Source organism: Solenopsis invicta, chromosome 9 (assembly GCF_016802725.1).
Source record: "Solenopsis invicta isolate M01_SB chromosome 9, UNIL_Sinv_3.0, whole genome shotgun sequence".
Classification (NCBI taxonomy): Eukaryota; Metazoa; Arthropoda; class Insecta; order Hymenoptera; family Formicidae; genus Solenopsis; species Solenopsis invicta.
Genome location: NC_052672.1, coordinates 12881187 through 12900271, shown reverse-complemented (window position 1 = coordinate 12900271; position 19085 = coordinate 12881187). Strand labels below are relative to the sequence as shown.

Here is a 19085-nt window from a genome sequence, read left to right as displayed (position 1 = left end):
TAAATTGCGCTATTATTGGACCAGAAAGGAGAGATTACGTACAATCGCATACAAATGTCCAAGTTTTCTGAAAGACAAAAATCACGTAAGCAGCATTAATTGGAAGAAATGCAAACAGTCAACACACAAGCGTACGCACACTATTTTAAAAATATACACGCACACAAATGCACGTATATATTTACGCGAGGAAAGAACCACTTTGCTGAAATATCAAAAAATTTAGCTAGGTACAGATCTACAAATAATTTTGTTCGACCATCAAAATAAACCATGAAAATAACAATGTAGAGCGCTTAAACCGGTTGCTAGATTGTTAAAACCTTTTACAGCACTGCTCATCATGCTTCAGCGCCCTAGATAACTATTTTGATAATCCAACAAAATTGTTTTTTAACATCAATCTTGATAAATTTTTCTTGATAAATGTTTCAGTAAACACACAGTTCTCCCTCGTATGTGTGTATATTTATATTATATATCACATTAGAAAACAATTTCGTGATTTGAATAGTTTGCTTTTCTTGAAACTTATCATTTTGCAGCGATTGTAACGATATGACGAACAAAAATAAATACACTGAAAAACATATATTTAATGAGAGATCAAACGTTTAGTTAAATATTGATCAAACGAATTTGATAGTCATAATTACTAAATATTACGTACTGGTTTCAAACAATTGTTTTCATACAACTTGTAATAAAGTTTCGTTAAACTCAAGTTTTTGGTACCAGTAACTACAAAATTCATTTGATCATTATTTAACCGAACGTTTGAGTTAATACTTCTCTCAGTGTACAAGTATTTGCACATACAGCAAAATCAAATCCTTTTTGCATACTAATACAAGTTTTAATTTGGTGAGTTGCTTTGTGTTCTGTGAGTATCCTGCGTAAAGTTTGTAACCGACTAATCCAGTCAAGCTCCGATTCGAATCCGAATTCAAACGAGCAATTTTATTAATCACAATACCATAGGTAATTCGAAAAAAAAAAGAGAAAAATACTTTATTGAACGCGGGATTAGAACGGATTTAAATCTTTTTCAGCGAATATAACACAACGGGTCGGTTACCAACCCCTGACGACTGCAATGGTGGATTCGTGCAGCGTGTTGCGTGTCGCGCGGTGCTCATAGTGGATGTGGCTCGTTTCGAAGACGCGCGTGTGAAAGAAACGTAAAAAGGGCCAATTCCTACCCATCCTGCGATGCGAAACTCGTAAACTCCGAATTCAAGTCGTATTTTTGACACGTACGGCGCCGTGAGAGAACGCATCGTGTTCCATCATTAAAATCGATCCACTTGCGCGGTATTTAGCAGCGAAGCATGGTTAGAACTCACCACTATCGTGCAACTCACAGAGCTGAAGGTTCTTCGTGTGCGTGATGTCTTTGTGCGAGGCCAGGAACAGAACGACGTCGCCCTTCTCATTTTTTATCGGAACAATGTCGAGTAGGCAATCGAATGGACTTCCTGCACACAAATCGAATGGGGTTGCCGTTTACCAAAAGCCCAAATGAAAAGCCCAATTAATATCGCAGCACTATCAATTTTAGAGTAACCGAGAAGTCGTCCGCATGGGGATTCGAAACGATAAATTACTCGGCCACTGAAAGTCTCGCTCCGATAATGAGCGCCGTGATATTTGCGTCAGCTCCACTGCAAACTACGCTGCAACGTACGTACGCGTACGCGCGCGCAAAAAGAACGTGACGCGGGATGGCGATGGATTACATCAAGTTTTTTTTTAAAGCGAAATATTTTTCAAAGAGTTACGAAACGTGTTGTAAAATGCGTAGAGAAGGAGAGATAGAGAGAGAGATAGTGAGAGAAAGAGTAAAAAAATAATGAAAGAAAAACACACGCGGGAAATACGCTGTTGGTCATCGCGCGCACAGCGCGTATACCCCGCTTTTATGAAGGTACAGTATGATTACACAATGGGAGATAAGATGACGTTTTATTAGATGCCTCCCGACGGAATCGTCGCGAATGGTGCGTCGGTGTGGCCTACAAAAGAAATGTCGCGTCGTATACAAAAGGGAATTTCCGTCGTCGACACGTTCCTCACGGTCCCCTATTTGCGAGAAAGAGAGAGAGAGAGAGAGAGAGAGACGTCGAGAAACGAGTTGCCGCATTCAGAGCCGATTTCTTTTTGTTTTTTTTCTTTTTCGTTCTCGACACATTGGCTTCCATTACGGATGTAACGCGCGGAGCTTGCTGTGAACGACGGCGAAAGATTATTTCTTACCTTTCAGGAGAATGTGTAATGAAAGTAATAACTTGCCTCTTTTCTTCTTCTTCTTCTTCTTTTTCCCCGTGGGGATGTTACGTCGACCTTGCAAGTTCGCGAATCACGACAATCGACTGTACTTTCGCGGCCAATGGGAAAACTTGAGCTAAACTCCACATCATCGGAGAAATAAATTCATAGCTCAAAATAACAACGAAGCAAAGTATATCGCGAGGAGGCCTCCCGATTAACTTTACCGTAGATTGATTTTCTCCGAGTTTTGCGCGAGGAGAAAACGAGGCTGAGGAGAGACGGTGACGGCGGCGGCGGTGGCGCAAGCACAAGATTACCTCATTTGGTTTTGCATAGCAAGTTTCCTTGGAAAATATCGTATTCCTTAATGTCGCCTGAGCTCGAAAAATGTAAATCGATAATGACTCTCGCTGTTGCGTGGAACTTCTCTCTCTCTCTCTCTCTCTCTCTCTCTCTCTCCATTTCTTTTATTCGCCTTTTTTTAATATAGACGTATCATTAAAGATCCCAATACTTTATCGTAATACCTTAGCTACTATATTTTTATATTATATAAAACGTCCGATATCGCGATATCGCGTAATGTTTTTTTTTTAATAAGTCTCTTATTATTATTATTATTTTTTTTCATTTCTCCGTATTATTCTAGAAGATTGGAAAATCAAATAAGACCCCGAAGTGTGCCATTTAAGCAAGAAAAATTAGGTGATTAAAATTAAACCGCGAATGGAAGTAATTTTTCCGAGGGACCGACATTAAAGGTAAACGTATCGTAAAATATGTATAATCTCCGTCCATGATGGAAGCGGAGGTATAATAACATTTTACGACGCTGGTGTAATACTCGCAGCGCGATCGCTCACGTGGGGTTTCAGTAACATCCTGTCATTGGATATCCCGGGGAACTCACCGTTCTTCTTGTAGAAGACAACTTCCATCTTCAATTCCGTCTTGCTCTCGAGGCTCTTGTCGATCATGGCCTTTTCCTCCTCCTTCGTTTCCGGCCCATAGAGAAACTTGCAAGCGCAACCCTTCTGCATGATTTGCGCTCGCGCGAATCCTGTCAGCTCGCAGAACCCATCGGAGCAGTAGACGATCGGATAGATCGACGGAACCTGCGCATTTCCCAGTACAAAGTTGCTGTCTGCGAACAGAAATAGAACACGTCGTATCGAAGATTGATCGCAATTGATAACGATAAAAGCGAGCTTTAAAGGCAACGTAAAAGTTATTTGCTAAAGTTGCATTACTGCAAGTTGCTCTATAACGTATAACGAAAATGATCTAGTTCTATCGTTCAATATATTAATCCACAGGTGATTTTCACATCTCAGTAGCGAAAAAATAAAACTCAGTTATAGTAGCGTTGTATACTATCGAAAATTGCCTATTTTTTTTATTTCTCTTTACTTTTTTCTAGAAAATGTTAAATAAATTTATACGTACAACGAACTTACTAATAAGTAAGTTATAGAATATTAGTAAGTTATAAATAACATATGATGTGCAAGTAAGAGTGGTTTTTAATTGGGATGTGAAAACATTTCAGGTCACGGCTTGCGTTTGAAAAAAAATTAAACCAGGGAACTATTCCCTTGGGTTAAACGTAACGTCCACAAAAATCTCTCTTTAATTTTCGTATCGAGGAAAACAACATGTAATACTCTTTATCCGATTTCACATATTTTTTGTAAGCAACGTCGGCTTTTATAATTCCGCTAGAATTTATGTTTGCCTGTGTACAGGATTTTGCAAAGAGAAAGCGCACCTAAAAATCTGACATTTTCATTAAACGCCCTAAAAGAGAGCGTGGCTTTCCCTCCAGGAGGAATATTTTTAGCCGATAATAATCCCTTCACGGTTCAACCTCCCCTATTATTCGTGTTAATTTCTATTTTCCGCGTCGCATGAAGGGTGGCTATAATCGTCAAACGATGCGCCGCCGTTTCCGGATGCTTCCTTACGATCGGATCAGACGTTCACGCGGGACAAAGGAGAGCGTACAGGACGTGCATGTCCCGCATTGATAAAAGCATTCGTGCACGCGTCAATACTCTTATTAACCGAAAGAGCAAGACGAGCGTACGTTATTACGGATGCGTTTTGTTTGGAAAAAGTCACGCCGTTCTTTCATTCTTTTTGCGCGTCCGAATGCGTCTCGCTGCATCGGTAGACTCGAGTAATATTTATTATCGCGTTCGCGCGAAATAACATTTTAGTAACAAAATTTATACTCGCGAGAATTTCGCGAAACAACATCGCACATTTATCGTTCGCCGCATTAATTCAAATGCATCTCGAGTTACGCGTTTTCCGCTTCCGAGCGCCTCGAGCATTGAAGTATAATGTGCGAATTCTGTGCAAACATAGCGTGCGGCAAAGGCCAACAATAAAGTTTCGTGACATTTCCGATCGTCGTGGGTGGGAGACGATCTTTCGGTGCGCCACGAGGAGATAAGGAAAGCGAGGAAAATTCTTTCAAGGTCAAGCTCAACATTAAAAAAATAGCACCGTTTTTACCCTCAGTGGCGGAGAAGATGACGTCAGAATCATTGACGAAGCTACCGTCCGACGACCCGGATAATTAACTATGCAACGTTTGCATTACGCGCAATCTTTTTTTTCCTCCTCCCGAAGCGTCATCGTCTTGATTATCGGCAGCACAATTAACGGCAAACTTATGTAATTCTCGATTCATCTCAACATCCGTCGCACCCACTCGTCTCGGAAAAGTGATGCGATACCAAGCCAGAAGCGTTAATTTGCGGGTCACGGTGGTTGCGCTGGTAAATCCATCACAACCTACAAACTACTAAACGATTATTAGCGGCAAACGAGTCGTTTGGGGAAAAGTCCCGGATGTAGTTTCGCCCGATTGCTCCGGAGGCGGTAACGCCAAATAATTACCGAGATCCCACGGGGCTTCCGAACTCGGAGGAAATTGTGTAAGTTATGGCCAGAGCGACTCATCAAATAAAATGACTAATTACTTGGTTATATCAAGGTATCAAGGTATCGATCGAAGAGAATCGCGTTTCTCTTTCGTACCAACCGTTTACGTACAGCGATCAACGATTTTCCCTCGATACAATTTTTATTCTTACAGGTTTACGAGCAATGTGTTTTCCTATACCTTAGTGAAATCGGATTGTTTTCTCGAACGTACCTAAAGATATAGTATCAAATACGCTGCGAATTACTTTTCCTATTTCTTGTATTTCCCGAGAATTCAATTTTTTACAGCTTCGAGGTTTAAATGGTCTAAAGTTGCGAAAAATAATTGTAGATTTTTGCGCTTTAGAGGTAAAAAGGAGGATTCGAGGAATCGCGAAATAGATTCGCGTTTCGTAAGCGATTTATTGTTTTCGCACTCGTTAATTCGGTGCACACGGAAGTGTTTCGAATTTCATGGATTGATATACAGGTATAACGTCGCTCGGTGGTGCGTATTAATTGTTATTTGTAATTTCCCAATCCTCTTGTAATAATCACTCGCTGCATTTTCGGCAGACAATGACGAGAGAAAATCATACGTGAATATTTTTGAGGGTCGTACAGAGGATCGCGTAAATTGCAAAATGCGAAGAAAAACGAAAAGTATAATTTATTTAATGGAATAAAGACGGAAGATATTATTTTTAACATTTTCGTCACCAGAGTGCGATTTCGCTCTCATGGTGTACCCAGAGCGGCTTTGATAGCGAGCATCTCACGCGTATTTAATTAAAACAATGGTTTTAAGCTAATTATGGTAAATTATCATGAATATAGAGAATAGCACGCGATACGATCGTACGATGCGCATTCGTTGCTATTATCTACTGCAGTCACGTTCCCTGTTGTCTTTGGCTCATAGAATATTCATGGATTAAAATATACGTGACGTTCAGTCGAAAATAATAATAATATTACTTCACGCACTTGCCAGTTTCAGTCGCGTGTCAATGTTTAATCGCGACATTAATCATGGTCATCGCGGATTACAGGGATAACACGTAAGGTACGGATACTCGCGACGACCTTGCGGGCTTCGTCACGTTTTGCGGATTTAGTGGCAAGTGGCAAGTAGAGTTTTTGAATAGGTATAATTTATTGATGATTTAATGATGATTTTCGCGCCAGTTAGCGATAACTCCCCCATCCTTAAATTTGCACGAAAGATGGCATCCCTCCGTCAACATTTTTAAGTGCTAATTTCGAAAGGTCGCGCCTCGCAGGAGCGCGAAATAGATCGCAAAAGATTGGCGTATCAGATAGTTGGCGTTCTCGTTTCAGATTTATAGTAGACGATACCGCGGCTCGACGAAGGTGACACCGTCACAGCTATATATCCCGAGATTGAAACGTAAAGTGGTCAAACGTCGAAACTCTTGGCTGAAGCAATCTAACTTGGCCCAATATTCATCTCCCGAGTTTACAAAGCGATACGTATTCTTGCGCGATGCTCTCGCGAGGTTAAAACACATTATCAGCGCCGACCGCGGGTCGATATTATATACGTATAGCCCTTCGATATTACGCGAACGGTTATTGACCTGCCAAAGGAGAGAGGTGCCCGTTGTTCCCCCCCTCCTCCTGCGTTCGCGTGTTGCATCTCCGAACATTGTGGCGAAACGCTACCGGTGCTACGTTACAGATGTGTATCATAAGCGACGTAGATTTACATTTTATGCAGTTCGCCGAGCGTTGGGAACGGAACAACGGCTGGCACTTCCGATGGTACACCTGCTAAGAAACTCTCCTACAGTTGTAATATAATTTACTGCAACTCGATTACTGCAGGACGGTCACGGGGGGTTTACCATTACGACTTCTTTAGAATTATGCAGCTCGCAAATATTACGTCTACAGTTGGACAAAAGGGACATCACGAAATCGAAAATAGGTTTTAATTAAGCGTTTGGGTAACTGTTGGCGCCTGTTTTTCATTCACATGAATATATTTTTTTTTAAATTTATATATTATATTTGCACAAAAGCTGCAATCGCGTTTCATATTTCATATTTTAAAATATTTAGTAATTTTTAAAATACTGAACATTGTTCGTATGAGTTATTCGATTGAAATGTCGAACGATGTTACTATTAAATACCGAAAAATATATATATTCCCGTGCAGTTTGAAAAGATAAGGCTTCGATTATATGAGGCATTACGACTGGCAATCTTTCTTGCTTATCAAGGTAATTTCGAGGCTGGCGGAAAGATTTATTATTATTTAAAGAAGTTTATTACAAACGATACCGGTACCTTGACGATCTCCGCCGAGGGGGAGCGCGATGAATCGCTGTTTTTAATCGTAACATTTCGAATACAAAGGGTCGGAGAACCGGGTAGAAAGCGACAAATACATATGCATGTATATTTGCGGTTTAAATCTATTTCGTTTTTCGTCATCGTGCCGTCGTGAATTTTTCAAACAATTCGAGATTTTGTTAGCGATCTGATTCGCGATCGTGTTCAATAAATCTTGATTACATACCGTGGTCAGTATGCATGCATTTATTATCGCCAAAAGTAAATGATGTAGAAAGATAATTCGACGGGATAAATAACGTACGCGAGTTCATTGAAATATTCAATTTCTCGCCCTTTCTCTTTCTCTCTAAAATATACGCGATGAGGTATACAACGTGTAACAAGTAAGTATCTCGAAAGTTAAGGAAGGTAAGAGTGTTTCGAACAAAAGTTTTAGGATTTCAAGGGGAAATGCTAATGGTTATTACTAATGGTTCAACATCGAACGGCCATTTGTAAACGTAAAGCTAATATTCAATAAAGGGAACAGAGGCAATATTTGTCATCAGTCGAAAATCGAAACGGCATTCTCTTTCGCAACAGAAAATAGCTTTTACCCAATCTCTACAGCTTCGTGCGATAACCTTAGATTTTTCCCCGACAAGGGAGAAAATAGGTTCTCCCTTTGCATTACAATGTTTTTCTGACGCGGATATCAAGAGATTAACCTTGGGAAACGCTAGGAAACCTAAAGCTTATGGAATCTCCCGTGCGACCAACTTTATTCGTTGGTTTATCGCGAAATATATTTTGGTGGGATTTTTTTGGGGGAGGGAAAAATAGGGTTGATTCATTTGCCGCATTGCTGATATCGTAACATTAATTTAGCTCCTTTCTTCTCTAGCAATAAATAAATAAAAATGGTATCTGTAGCTAAAAATAATGCATGTTTTTGGTGTAACTAATTAGGATGTGAGTAATTTATTTATTTAACTTCTTTTACTTGCCTGTCTCTTTTCATTCATTTGTCACGTAATGGAATACGGTAAAAATAATTTTTAGAATTTACTTCTTCTCTCAATTAAAAATTAGCCTTTTAACTTAAATTATTTTCATAATTGTTTAGTCGTTGAACGTTATACAGTTTATTATTGTATCGATAACAAAAGCGCGGATAAGTACATGCATCGTTCTATGCGGTTATCTATCATGCGTCAGTACTTGTTATTATTTACGATAAGATACGAGCCATCCATATTTAGTAATCATCATTATCCTCTTACCCCCATCAGCTTGGATCGATACGTCGATTATTCGGGTGCGCTTTCTATTCACCAAAGGAATAGTTTAACACAAAGGAGACTCGAGATACGTTTCGTACGCATTACAATACACTATAAATATGTAAAGCTGGATGTAACTTGGCACAAACTTTTCCCTCTGATATTAATTATACCGTAACTTTGTAAGAGCGGCATTTCACGAGCTTTGCATGTGCGCCAGCTTTGCATATTCTTCGTTGTTTACATGCACTTCTCAAAGTTCTGATTGACGTACGATATTCAGCAAAATCGCACTTCCGTTGAAATATGAATTCCACCTCAATTTTAGCACGGCGCGGCCGTGACTTTTTCAACGGATTTTAATATTTTTGTACATATTTTATTTAGGGTACGAGGGCGTTTCCAGAGAGTGACGAGTAAAACTTAAAAGAACGATCTTGTCGAGCTGAACAATTTTTATTAAGTGACTCGTGTCCGACGATGTCTTTTCCCGGTGCTGAGTGTCAATTTTTAGCCTTGTTGAATGTTGATTAATTTCTACATGATTAGATTAGAACGAAGAATTACGTGTTTGAATTGTTTTTTTATTGCAACAAGTATTCAAAATAATATTCTTCAGCTTCGTTAACATTACACAGAAAGAACGATTTTATTAAAATGGAGATCTGAAAATAATTTTGTTGAACCATTTAAAAAATTGCATCAGTTGCTAGAACGTTAAAATTAGTGTTTGAACTTTTTACATAATTATTTCGATGGTCCAAGATAAAATTATTTTCTGATCTGTATCTAGCTAAATTTTTAGATCCTGCAGTAAAATTGTTCTTTCTGTGTACAATCAACAGATATTTAACAAAAAAAAAACAACACTTAGTGCTTTAGGAAACACGCATTACTTAACATAAATTATGCAATTTTACGAGATCTCTCAAACTTTTAAAGTTCGCGGCCACTTTCCGGAAGGACTCTGTATAAGATATAATTGGAAATTACATGCAAAAGTTATGTTTCAAGTATAATCCCGCAAGATATTATTCCGACTTTTATTACCAGACTCAAAAGTTCCAGATTAAAACGAATATCAATATTCGTTTGGATTCCATTGATTCTTCTCGTTTTCAAGTTTTTCATAACTGGTCGCGAAATTCGAAACATATGGATACCCTAAATGCAAAACGAACAAAAAGAGCGATGTATGCCGTTATTAAAAAAATAACCGGGGCACTGTCGGTGCGTCTGGCTCGTTACGAGAGACGCAAGTTATCGCAGCAATTAATCGTGCTACACAATGACACTTTGAGCACACGTAGTGAAAACGCAATGCACAAAGCGTCGAAAATTAAGCGTCGCGACAGTGCGTGCGCGTCATGGCGCGTGGAAGAGCGGAACTTTTTGATGTAGAAGGTAATACATGCAGCTTGAAATTCGTTCTCGCAAACGTACGCCGGTATCGCGTAACATGCGTACGTCCAAACATTGTGACAGCTATAGTGATTCGGAGTGAATACGATCCATGAGAGGGCCGTGTGACTGCGCCGTATAACTGGAAGCTGAAAACCGCCGCGGGGATATTGGCTACGGCTCTGTGCACCTATCTCCTTTATGACATTTGGATTCCCATGTGTTTTTAAAGTGTTCCTCAAGTCGAGCATCGTGACGCGTGTTCCAGTTATTGTCAGTTATTTCGCGTTACAGTGGTAAAAACATTCCGATCCGGCGAGAGCATCATTCATCTTTTACGACCTCTTGTTGTGCGCATCTCCTGCTTCAGATGTTGCCGTTTTTGAAATTAGAACAAACGACGGGCGCGAATAATTTATAATAAATTTACGCGACGCGCGACGTATATTGAATTAATATTTGAACGTTGAAGGTTCGACTGCATACGTATGCGTGCGAACGGTGTGTGCGCGCGTGTACGCGGGCGCGCGCGCGCTGAGAAAATAATAGGATTTATCAGTATTTGAAGAGACGAGCTTCGGATAAAAAATTTTCACTTCGCGATCCTTTGGTACACACTGGCTGAATGTTAAAAATCAATGAAACAGAAATGTTACCGCTGTGTTTGAACCGTGTCAGAGTTATGATGGAAATGCTAGTTGCTACCACGCTCGTTTGATTTTCGAGAAAATACATGCAGCTTTTTTTCTTTGGTCATGTTATGACGCACAATTATACTTAATTTGATTAACACTAACTTGCAATTTTATTTATGACGCTTCACCTTTCCCCTGAATTACGAATTTTGAATGCAAAGAAGCACAGAACAAATTAATAATAACTGTGTAGACTATAATAAATTAATATAAATAAATTAAAATCAAATAATATTAAAATCAAATAATATTGAAATCTTTTAAAATAACGACAATAATAATGGCAGCAATAATAACGTGTACAAAGGATATTTAGTGAAGTGTGCAGGCGTTTAAACACACATTCATAGATCATGTAAATATATATATATATATATATATATATATATATATATATACATATATATATATACATATCTATATATATGTATATATATGAACAACATGCATCCTTATTTTGTAAATGATGCAATAAATGCAATGTAACTTGCAACGATATGTTATTATTTTCCTTTGTTTCCGTCCAGGGAGTTTTCCGACGCAAACACAGTACTCGTATATACATGCATACATTATTTCGAAATGCGCATTTAATAATTGCCATTCACGAGCTGAAACAGCTGCAGTCAGATTTCACAAGTTACATGATACGTTGATGATGACATCGAACGTGACATGCGTTTCTGTGGTAAACGAGTAAAGAGATAGCTCTCTCGCGCGCAATTTATGTGTGCGATCGAAAAGTATAACTTTGAAAACGCAAATCGATTCGCGTGGCGCCGATGCTGAATTAATATTGCACGCTCTTGTCTGCGAGGGGAAACAGGGAACAGGGTTGACGGACGCCAAGTTTCATCATGTGTTCTTGGCGAGGGGGGTCTAACTGCACGTCGCAGCCGAGCGTGCACGTAAATACGTCGCTATATAACGATAAGAAACGTGAAACACAAACGCAAAACATTTTCTATTTCAGAAAAAGTGGTAACGGGAGAAGTAACCGCAAAGGGATAAGAAAATAATTGCGCAATTACTTAGTATGCGCCACGACTAGATTCCGGGATAAATGAGAGAGGATAAAAAAAAAAAAAAATTACAGAACAAAGGGACACGGAAATACGTGAAAGAGTAGACGAATAGATTAACAATGTAGAGATAATGTTAATCAATAGACGCACGTGCGCGCAATTATACTGTAGAAAGGAATGCATTAAAATGCACGATCCTTCGTCGCCGAGTAAGATTTCTCCGTCATCATTGGCAAGAAAAGAGAACAGACGAATAATTATTAAGAATGCGATTCTAACTAATTCGTTTAAGACGGCGACGTAGGCGATGCGCCGCCTCCTTCTTATAATTAGATTCCTCTTGGCTCGAAGAAACCGAAGTTTACATTGACGCCGGTGCACACAAAAGTTAGACGTTAGAACCAACTTGCGGCGTCGCGTCGCGTCGCAGGGAACGGAGATAAAGGGAGGAGATTCGTGCGGACAAGTGATTGAAATGGGACGTGGATAACCGCAGCCGCGTGCAGGAATGCCAATGCTGCGTCGACACGCAAATCTGCGAGAATAATCTTAAGGAAAGTATTTTTCATGATCTCCTTAAATCAGGCAGCGTTGCTACGGCAACCGTCGCTCCTGTGGCTGCTGACTTTGAAAGTGTGGAAAAAGTTATTTTGCATTTCGTAGAACCCGAGCAAATGTGTAAAATCACGGTTCGCTGGTTAATAAGAAAAAAAGGACGTTTAGAGTATTTGCCCTCAATTTGTGCGACCGGCGGCGGTGGCGCGCGTTATAATCGCGATGCTGCGTCACCTGGCCCATTGGCACCCACATCCTACGCTTCTCGCATCGTTAATGTCTCCGCAGTTAATGCCGATACACGCATCGAGGCATTAGGGAAAGCCGCGTGATACAGGGACATTAGCATTGTAGGCCTCGATTGGGACTAAACGATAAACCTCAACGGATAAAACATGAAACTGAACAGGTTTAGCCTAAAGGCGTTTATAATACAAGAGAAAGAGAGGCAGATATATTATTCTTTAAATGTAGATCTAAATCAATAGATAATTTTAATCAGTGATCATTTGAATCAATGATTATCTGAAAAATCAATGAATTTATTGAACTTATTTATTAATAGTTATTGTGTATTTATTAGTATACTGATCAATAAGAACTTTTCCATGATTACCAGTAATTTTTCACTGATTTTTAGGTTACGATAATCACTGATTTATCAGCCCCAAGTATATACTTGGGTTTGATAGATCTGAATCACTGGATTAGTGGTATCACTAATCCAGTGATTGAGATTTAGAGAGTAGCGATTTTGTGTTGTTACGCATGACACGTTATTTCTCGCTAAACGTCCTAATTCGAATACGTTTTCGCGACATCGACGAGCGCTGTCTATGCAAAGCAGTACGAAGAACCATATCGTCCTTTTCCGTATCCCTAGCAACATGCGGGGAGAACTTAGGGGAGAGTAACCCTCGCGCGTATGGGGATCAAAGTTAATCGAAAGAAGCGGTGATTGGCGGTGTTCCCGCGGCGCGGCTTTAGTCCACCGCTCTTTTCTACCTCTTAAAAAAAGTTTCGCAGATAAAGTTCCTTTTGCGATTTAACGTGGGTGGCTTACAGTGCGGATTGCTCCGTTCTTGCGGCAATAACTTACAACGTTGATTCGTTGTAAGTTATACGCGGAAATTAATAAAAGCGGAGGGAAAAAGCTAATTAACATTGGGTCGCCGCCAAAGGCGAAATCTTTCCGGAACTCGATCCGCCTACGAGCGGCGTTAATAACCGTTGTTAACTGTTACAACGGAGATGTATGTATTAGTGTGCAATAAAAGACTTACGGGTTCCATCGAAGCGAGTCGCGATAGTGTCCAAGAAAGTATTCTGTGGAGCGAGGAGGCCCTTCCTGACCGGCATTGGGGCCGCTCCACCGCGCTGTTAAGCGCTGAACCTGTGCAAATGCATAAATGTCATAATTAAATTATTTGTATACATCACGTATCATTTACAAAATCTATATATACATACATACACATATATATCATCAAATCGACTTATTTTGATTAGATGGTCGATTGATTAGATGGATTATTTCAAGCTGGATAGAAATAAAGATTTATAAATTAATATATACATGGAAAGAACGCTGAAGTATCTAAAAATTTAGCTATTTAATTTAAAGATAATTTTGTTGGACCATCCGTACAATTATGTAGAACGCTCAAACATGAGGAGCAATATTACGAAAAGTTTTGGCATTCCAAAAATCAGCTTGAACGTTCGATATAATTATTTTGTTTAACAAAACTATTTTTAAATATATACCTAGCAAAATTGTAGATATTTGAACAAAACTGTTCTTGCCGCATAAAGACGCAAAATCATATATATCACAGTGATCCTCGTGTCCTCTTTTCGCAAAATTTTCCAGCTTTATGTTAAATTTCAATGCCAAGCATTACAACGTATTTACGGAAATGTATGGTTCATTGTAGAACACTGAGTCAATTTCGTTCGAATCTCCCTATTACCAGACAAAGTGCCAATTGTAATGCGCGTTGCTCGGTTACGAGCTGATACAATAAATATTTTCTAGAACTAATCCAACCGTCTCTATTTTCCCGCAGCCCAGAAATCATTGACCGTCCGTGAATAACCGGGTTATACTATTGCGTCTTGCATATCTCGGAAATATATATGCAAATTAGTTGTGTTCGCGTTATCATTATCCACCTCGGGGCATTCGTGTATTTAGTTAATTAATTATAAATTCGATCGAGATAGAAAAACTATCCGCACGATTATTTATAGGGCTATATTTTTGACATAATCAAGAGTAAATCACAATTGCTCGCGATACATAATTATATATAACATATACATATAATTTGTATATACACAGGAGAAAGAACGTTCTTGTTTTGAAAATATCTTTATTTTTGAAGTGTTAAAAATTGAAATAGAATTATATAGCGTTAAACAAATAATTTGTTTAACGCTATATAACAAGAAATTTTTTATGGTTTTATAAAAAAAAATATCGTTTCATCATTATTCTTAACAGTAATTTTCATAAATCGAAAGAAAAAAATATTGGAAATAAACAATCAAGAATATTTTAATAATTTTATTATCAAAACAGTTATGTTGCGCTCTTTATTACACGTAAATTTATTTTGAAGTATTCTTGAAACAAAGAATAATTCACATTTTAATTTTCTGAAAATATTTAAAAAAATAAAGATGTTTAATACTTTTGAACAAAAATGTATAAACAAATATATGTGCATATTATTTATATTTGTATATAAATATAATTACACACATATATAATGTAAATTATATATATATATATATATATGCATGCATGTATGTATATAATTTGCATATGTGACGATGTACCGTGATTTATCTCAGGGTGATAAATGTCAACGTTATATTATTATACAACATGTTAGAGCATTTCATTTCAGTTCTTCCAGCTTGATGTGTTTTACACAATTCAACATGAAACTTTACAATTCATACGTTTCAAATATAACTATCTACGAATGACGCTGAAGTATTTACCGAAAAATATACGAAAATTCTATATAATCTTGCGCTATGTATATATCTAATGTAAATTATTCTAGCCTCGTACACCACATGAACGCTCTTTTAATGCTTTCAAAATGAGATCCAATATAGCTTAACAATTTTTCGCTTTTAACGTGAAAACGTGACCATACAGATTTTCTCTCTTTAGCGTTAGGAATAAAAAAAAATCTTTTATAGTCCTAAAAAAGTTTTCTATTTTTTCGAAGAGGTGAGATCGTTATATTTAATCTCTATGAACGGAAAATATGAGAAACTGTGCGTAACGCTAAAATATATGCATCGCTCATGAACTGTAAAGAGAAATCAAATAAAATTTGCATATGTACAAACCTGTAGAAATTGAAATTCGATAATCAAATCGACAAAGCTAATTTGTTACTAAAATATTTTTTAAGTTACATATGGTACCTGACGATAAATTTGCATTTTACTTGAACGTGATGCTCGACAGTTTTATCAGTGTTGTATATTAGAATGATCGAACTAATTATTTACACGAATCAGCTAAAATAGATTGAGGCACAAGCTACGAGAGATCATGTCAGATATCTAAATTTGCACAACATTTTGCACATGATAGATCGCTCGAAATAGGCGGTGTTAATTATTCGTGTATCGAGCAAGCCGTTAACAAAGCTATAAATTATCTTAGAAAAAAGGAACTGTGAGGAATTTTATCTAACTAAAAAGCGTCCAAGCAATAACGATTTTAAATTAAGATTTCTGGACGCGGGTGATGCTCGGAAGAATCGCGTTATATTTCGTAATAATGATCAAAAAACGAATTTAATAGTAATATTTAAACTGCATCTAATAAAGTAACATTGTTCTTGATTATACGCCGAAATAAATTGGCGAGAATGAGTATCATTTATTTAAAGCCGAGAAAAATTTTCTCCTTCCAACCAACAGGTTGTTCCATCATTTCGCGAGAAATTAGAAACCTCTTAAGTTACCACACGTTTTCCACTTTTATTAATTGGACCTCATATTACCTTCGATACGATATACGATTGTATAAAGTAATTGTTAATCATGACGGTTACATATTAAACGATTACAAATTATTAAACGAGAAATTGTCTCTCTGCACGTCTTTCTCGTGCAGAAACTCCCTGGACGTGGCATGCATTTTTGATTTTCCGTCATTCTTTAGCGACGTGCATAATTACAGGAACTTTGACGGGCGTCCGTTCCCGGTGGTACCGACCTTGTGGAGAAAGTGATCGCCCGTTCACTGTTCGAGCATCTTCGAACCACCCCACCACCGATCTGTATCCCACACCGATCTCTCTTCTTCGTTCACCCCGTTCGCTCCGGGATTAAGGGAAATTGTTCGCCCTTCGACGCGTCCGTCGGTTCGATGCACTCGAGGATGCACACACTCGGAACGGCGGCAGCCAGCGATTACCAGCAAGCCTCGGGGTGCGCACCGGCCGCGCGAATCGTTCGCTGGCGATCGCGTAACTGACCGAGAGCCGAGGGGAGAGATTCCGTCTATCCTTCTGATGGCCCGGGCTCCTGACTTGCGCCCCTCGTACCGAGGCGCAACATGTGGTAAACCGTGGGAAGGTAACAGACACACACGCGTTCTAGGCGTAGGTGAAGACACGAGCGTGTACCACCGATAAGTGTGTACTCCCACCCCCACCCCTCTCGTCGACGTCCCGCGACGTCCCGCGACGCCCCGCGACGCCGCCGTCACCGACCGCGCCGCGGGGTTGTGCGCCCGCGCGAGCACGCCACACACTCTCTCACACACACATACACACACACACGCGCGAGCTACCCGTTTGCGCGCGCGCGCATGTGCACCTGAAAAATCTGATATGGTCTTTAGTCGAGTCTGACACTCGAAGGTTTTTTTCGGCTCAGGTGGTTTTTTTAAATTCTCATTCTATTCGCTTTTTCGATCGATAGGTCGATGGCCCGCGCTAATCGAACGTTACATGCAATTTTGTCGTGTAATACGGGTAGATTTCTAATAGTCTTTCCGCAGGACTCTTATCACTTAAACAATATTCATCTAACAATAAGAGCTCTCGATGTTCGAAAATCAAAAGAAAATTAATTGGGCAGTCGCGAGTCGAGGGTAGTTATCAGTGAAGCACCAATAAATAAATATATTTTATTTAAAAATACATACGTAAAATTGATTAACAAATTGACTTTCGTTTGCAAAGGTAGATTTCTAATAATTTCTTCGTAGAGCATTTAAACAAAATTGACCAAAGATTGACTCTCAATGTTTAAAAATAAAAAAAAAAAAAGAATTAATCGAGCAATTAACAGTCGAGTGCAGTTATTATTGAATTGATCAAAAAAAATAAATAAAAAGATATGTTTTATTTAAAAATGCACATGTGAAATTTATTAATAAATTGACTCTTACTTGCACAAGTAGATTTTTAACAGTCTCTTCGCAGGACATTTGAATGTTGATCTATTATAAGAACTCTCGATATTTAAAAATCAAAAACGATTTAACTACGTACTTGAGAATCGAATGCAGCTATTATTGGGACATAAAAAGAATTAAATAAAAAATATGTTCTATTTAAAAACACATATAAAATTTATTAGCAGATTGATTCTCATTTGCGCAGATAAACTTCTAATAATTTCTCCGCGGGACGCTTATTATTTAAACAATATTTGTAATTTAAGAATTCTCGATATTCAAAAATTAAAAGAGAATTAATTGAGAATCGAATGCATCATTATTGAGACGCAAATAAAATACTCAAATAAATAAAGAAAAACATTCTATTGAAAAATATAGTAAAATTGATTAATAAATTAATTCCCATTCGCACGGTTAATTCTTTTTTTCAACTTATCACTCAAATTATTATACGAAGAAGTAGGGCGCGTTGTTCAATTTGCATCTGATTTTGTATATGATCGAAATGGATGGCGAATATTGCCTTTTTCAGCGAGAGAATTCGAATATTAGATCGAACGAAGATCGACGGTGGAAGCTTATCGTCAAGTTAAAACAAAATCCCATTGTACACGACACTGACGGATCACCATAGGGGCCTTCTTTTTCTCCTAACAAACGTATCCGTTATTTCGTTCACGTCGAAGCGGCGCGGCGCCTATCTCGCCAAACATTTTCACTGTGCAAAGAATGCGCGTCCCGTGTCGAATATATTTTCGTTTCGCTTCGTTCTATTCGGCGTTTTACGATACACGCGTTTACGTCGCTACAACGTGAACGTGCGGCTCGCCGAGCTTACCTTATCTCTTCAAGGTCGATACGTTGGAGAGAAACGCGTTTCCTCTCGGGTTGTCGGGAAAATCCGGATTTTCCACGACTTTTTGACTCGCGCGAGATGAAACCCGGATTTCAACGCGCCGCGCCGCGTACGAGCGTGCACGCGGAAAGGATTGTCGCATGCATATGTAACGAGAATGAATTTGAAACGTAAAAAAAATATTCCGCGGCGACGAGGATTGACGCGGCGCTTTTTTCGCGGACGGAAAAAGTGTTTCGCTAAGCCGCGCGCGGGCGGCGCCGTGCCGCATCGCGGTCTATATCGAATAAAACGTTGCTGCAGGTCAGTTTGATG

The 19085-nt window shown here is 38.8% G+C and overlaps 2 protein-coding genes across 6 annotated transcripts in view; one reads left to right on the top strand and one right to left on the bottom strand.

Moving 5' to 3' along the window:
• Nucleotides 1–17120, bottom strand: part of LOC105198026 (potassium voltage-gated channel subfamily H member 8) — a 31943-nt gene extending 14823 nt beyond the window's left edge. For 2 of the 5 annotated variants that reach the window (XM_026134685.2, XM_011164659.3), the window contains exons 1-4: nucleotides 16721–17120; nucleotides 13752–13861; nucleotides 3182–3415; nucleotides 1347–1478 (exon numbers count right to left, since the gene is read on the bottom strand). In XM_026134685.2, the coding sequence (XP_025990470.1) occupies nucleotides 1347–1478; nucleotides 3182–3415; nucleotides 13752–13827 (442 nt within the window). In that variant the 5' untranslated portion in view covers nucleotides 13828–13861; nucleotides 16721–17120. The other 3 variants (XM_011164658.3, XM_026134686.2, XM_039453584.1) reach the window with 3 other exon arrangements.
• LOC105198024 (uronyl 2-sulfotransferase) overlaps nucleotides 1–19085 on the top strand; it is a 56195-nt gene that overhangs the window by 21184 nt on the left and 15926 nt on the right. The gene's annotated exons all lie outside the window — the stretch shown is intronic.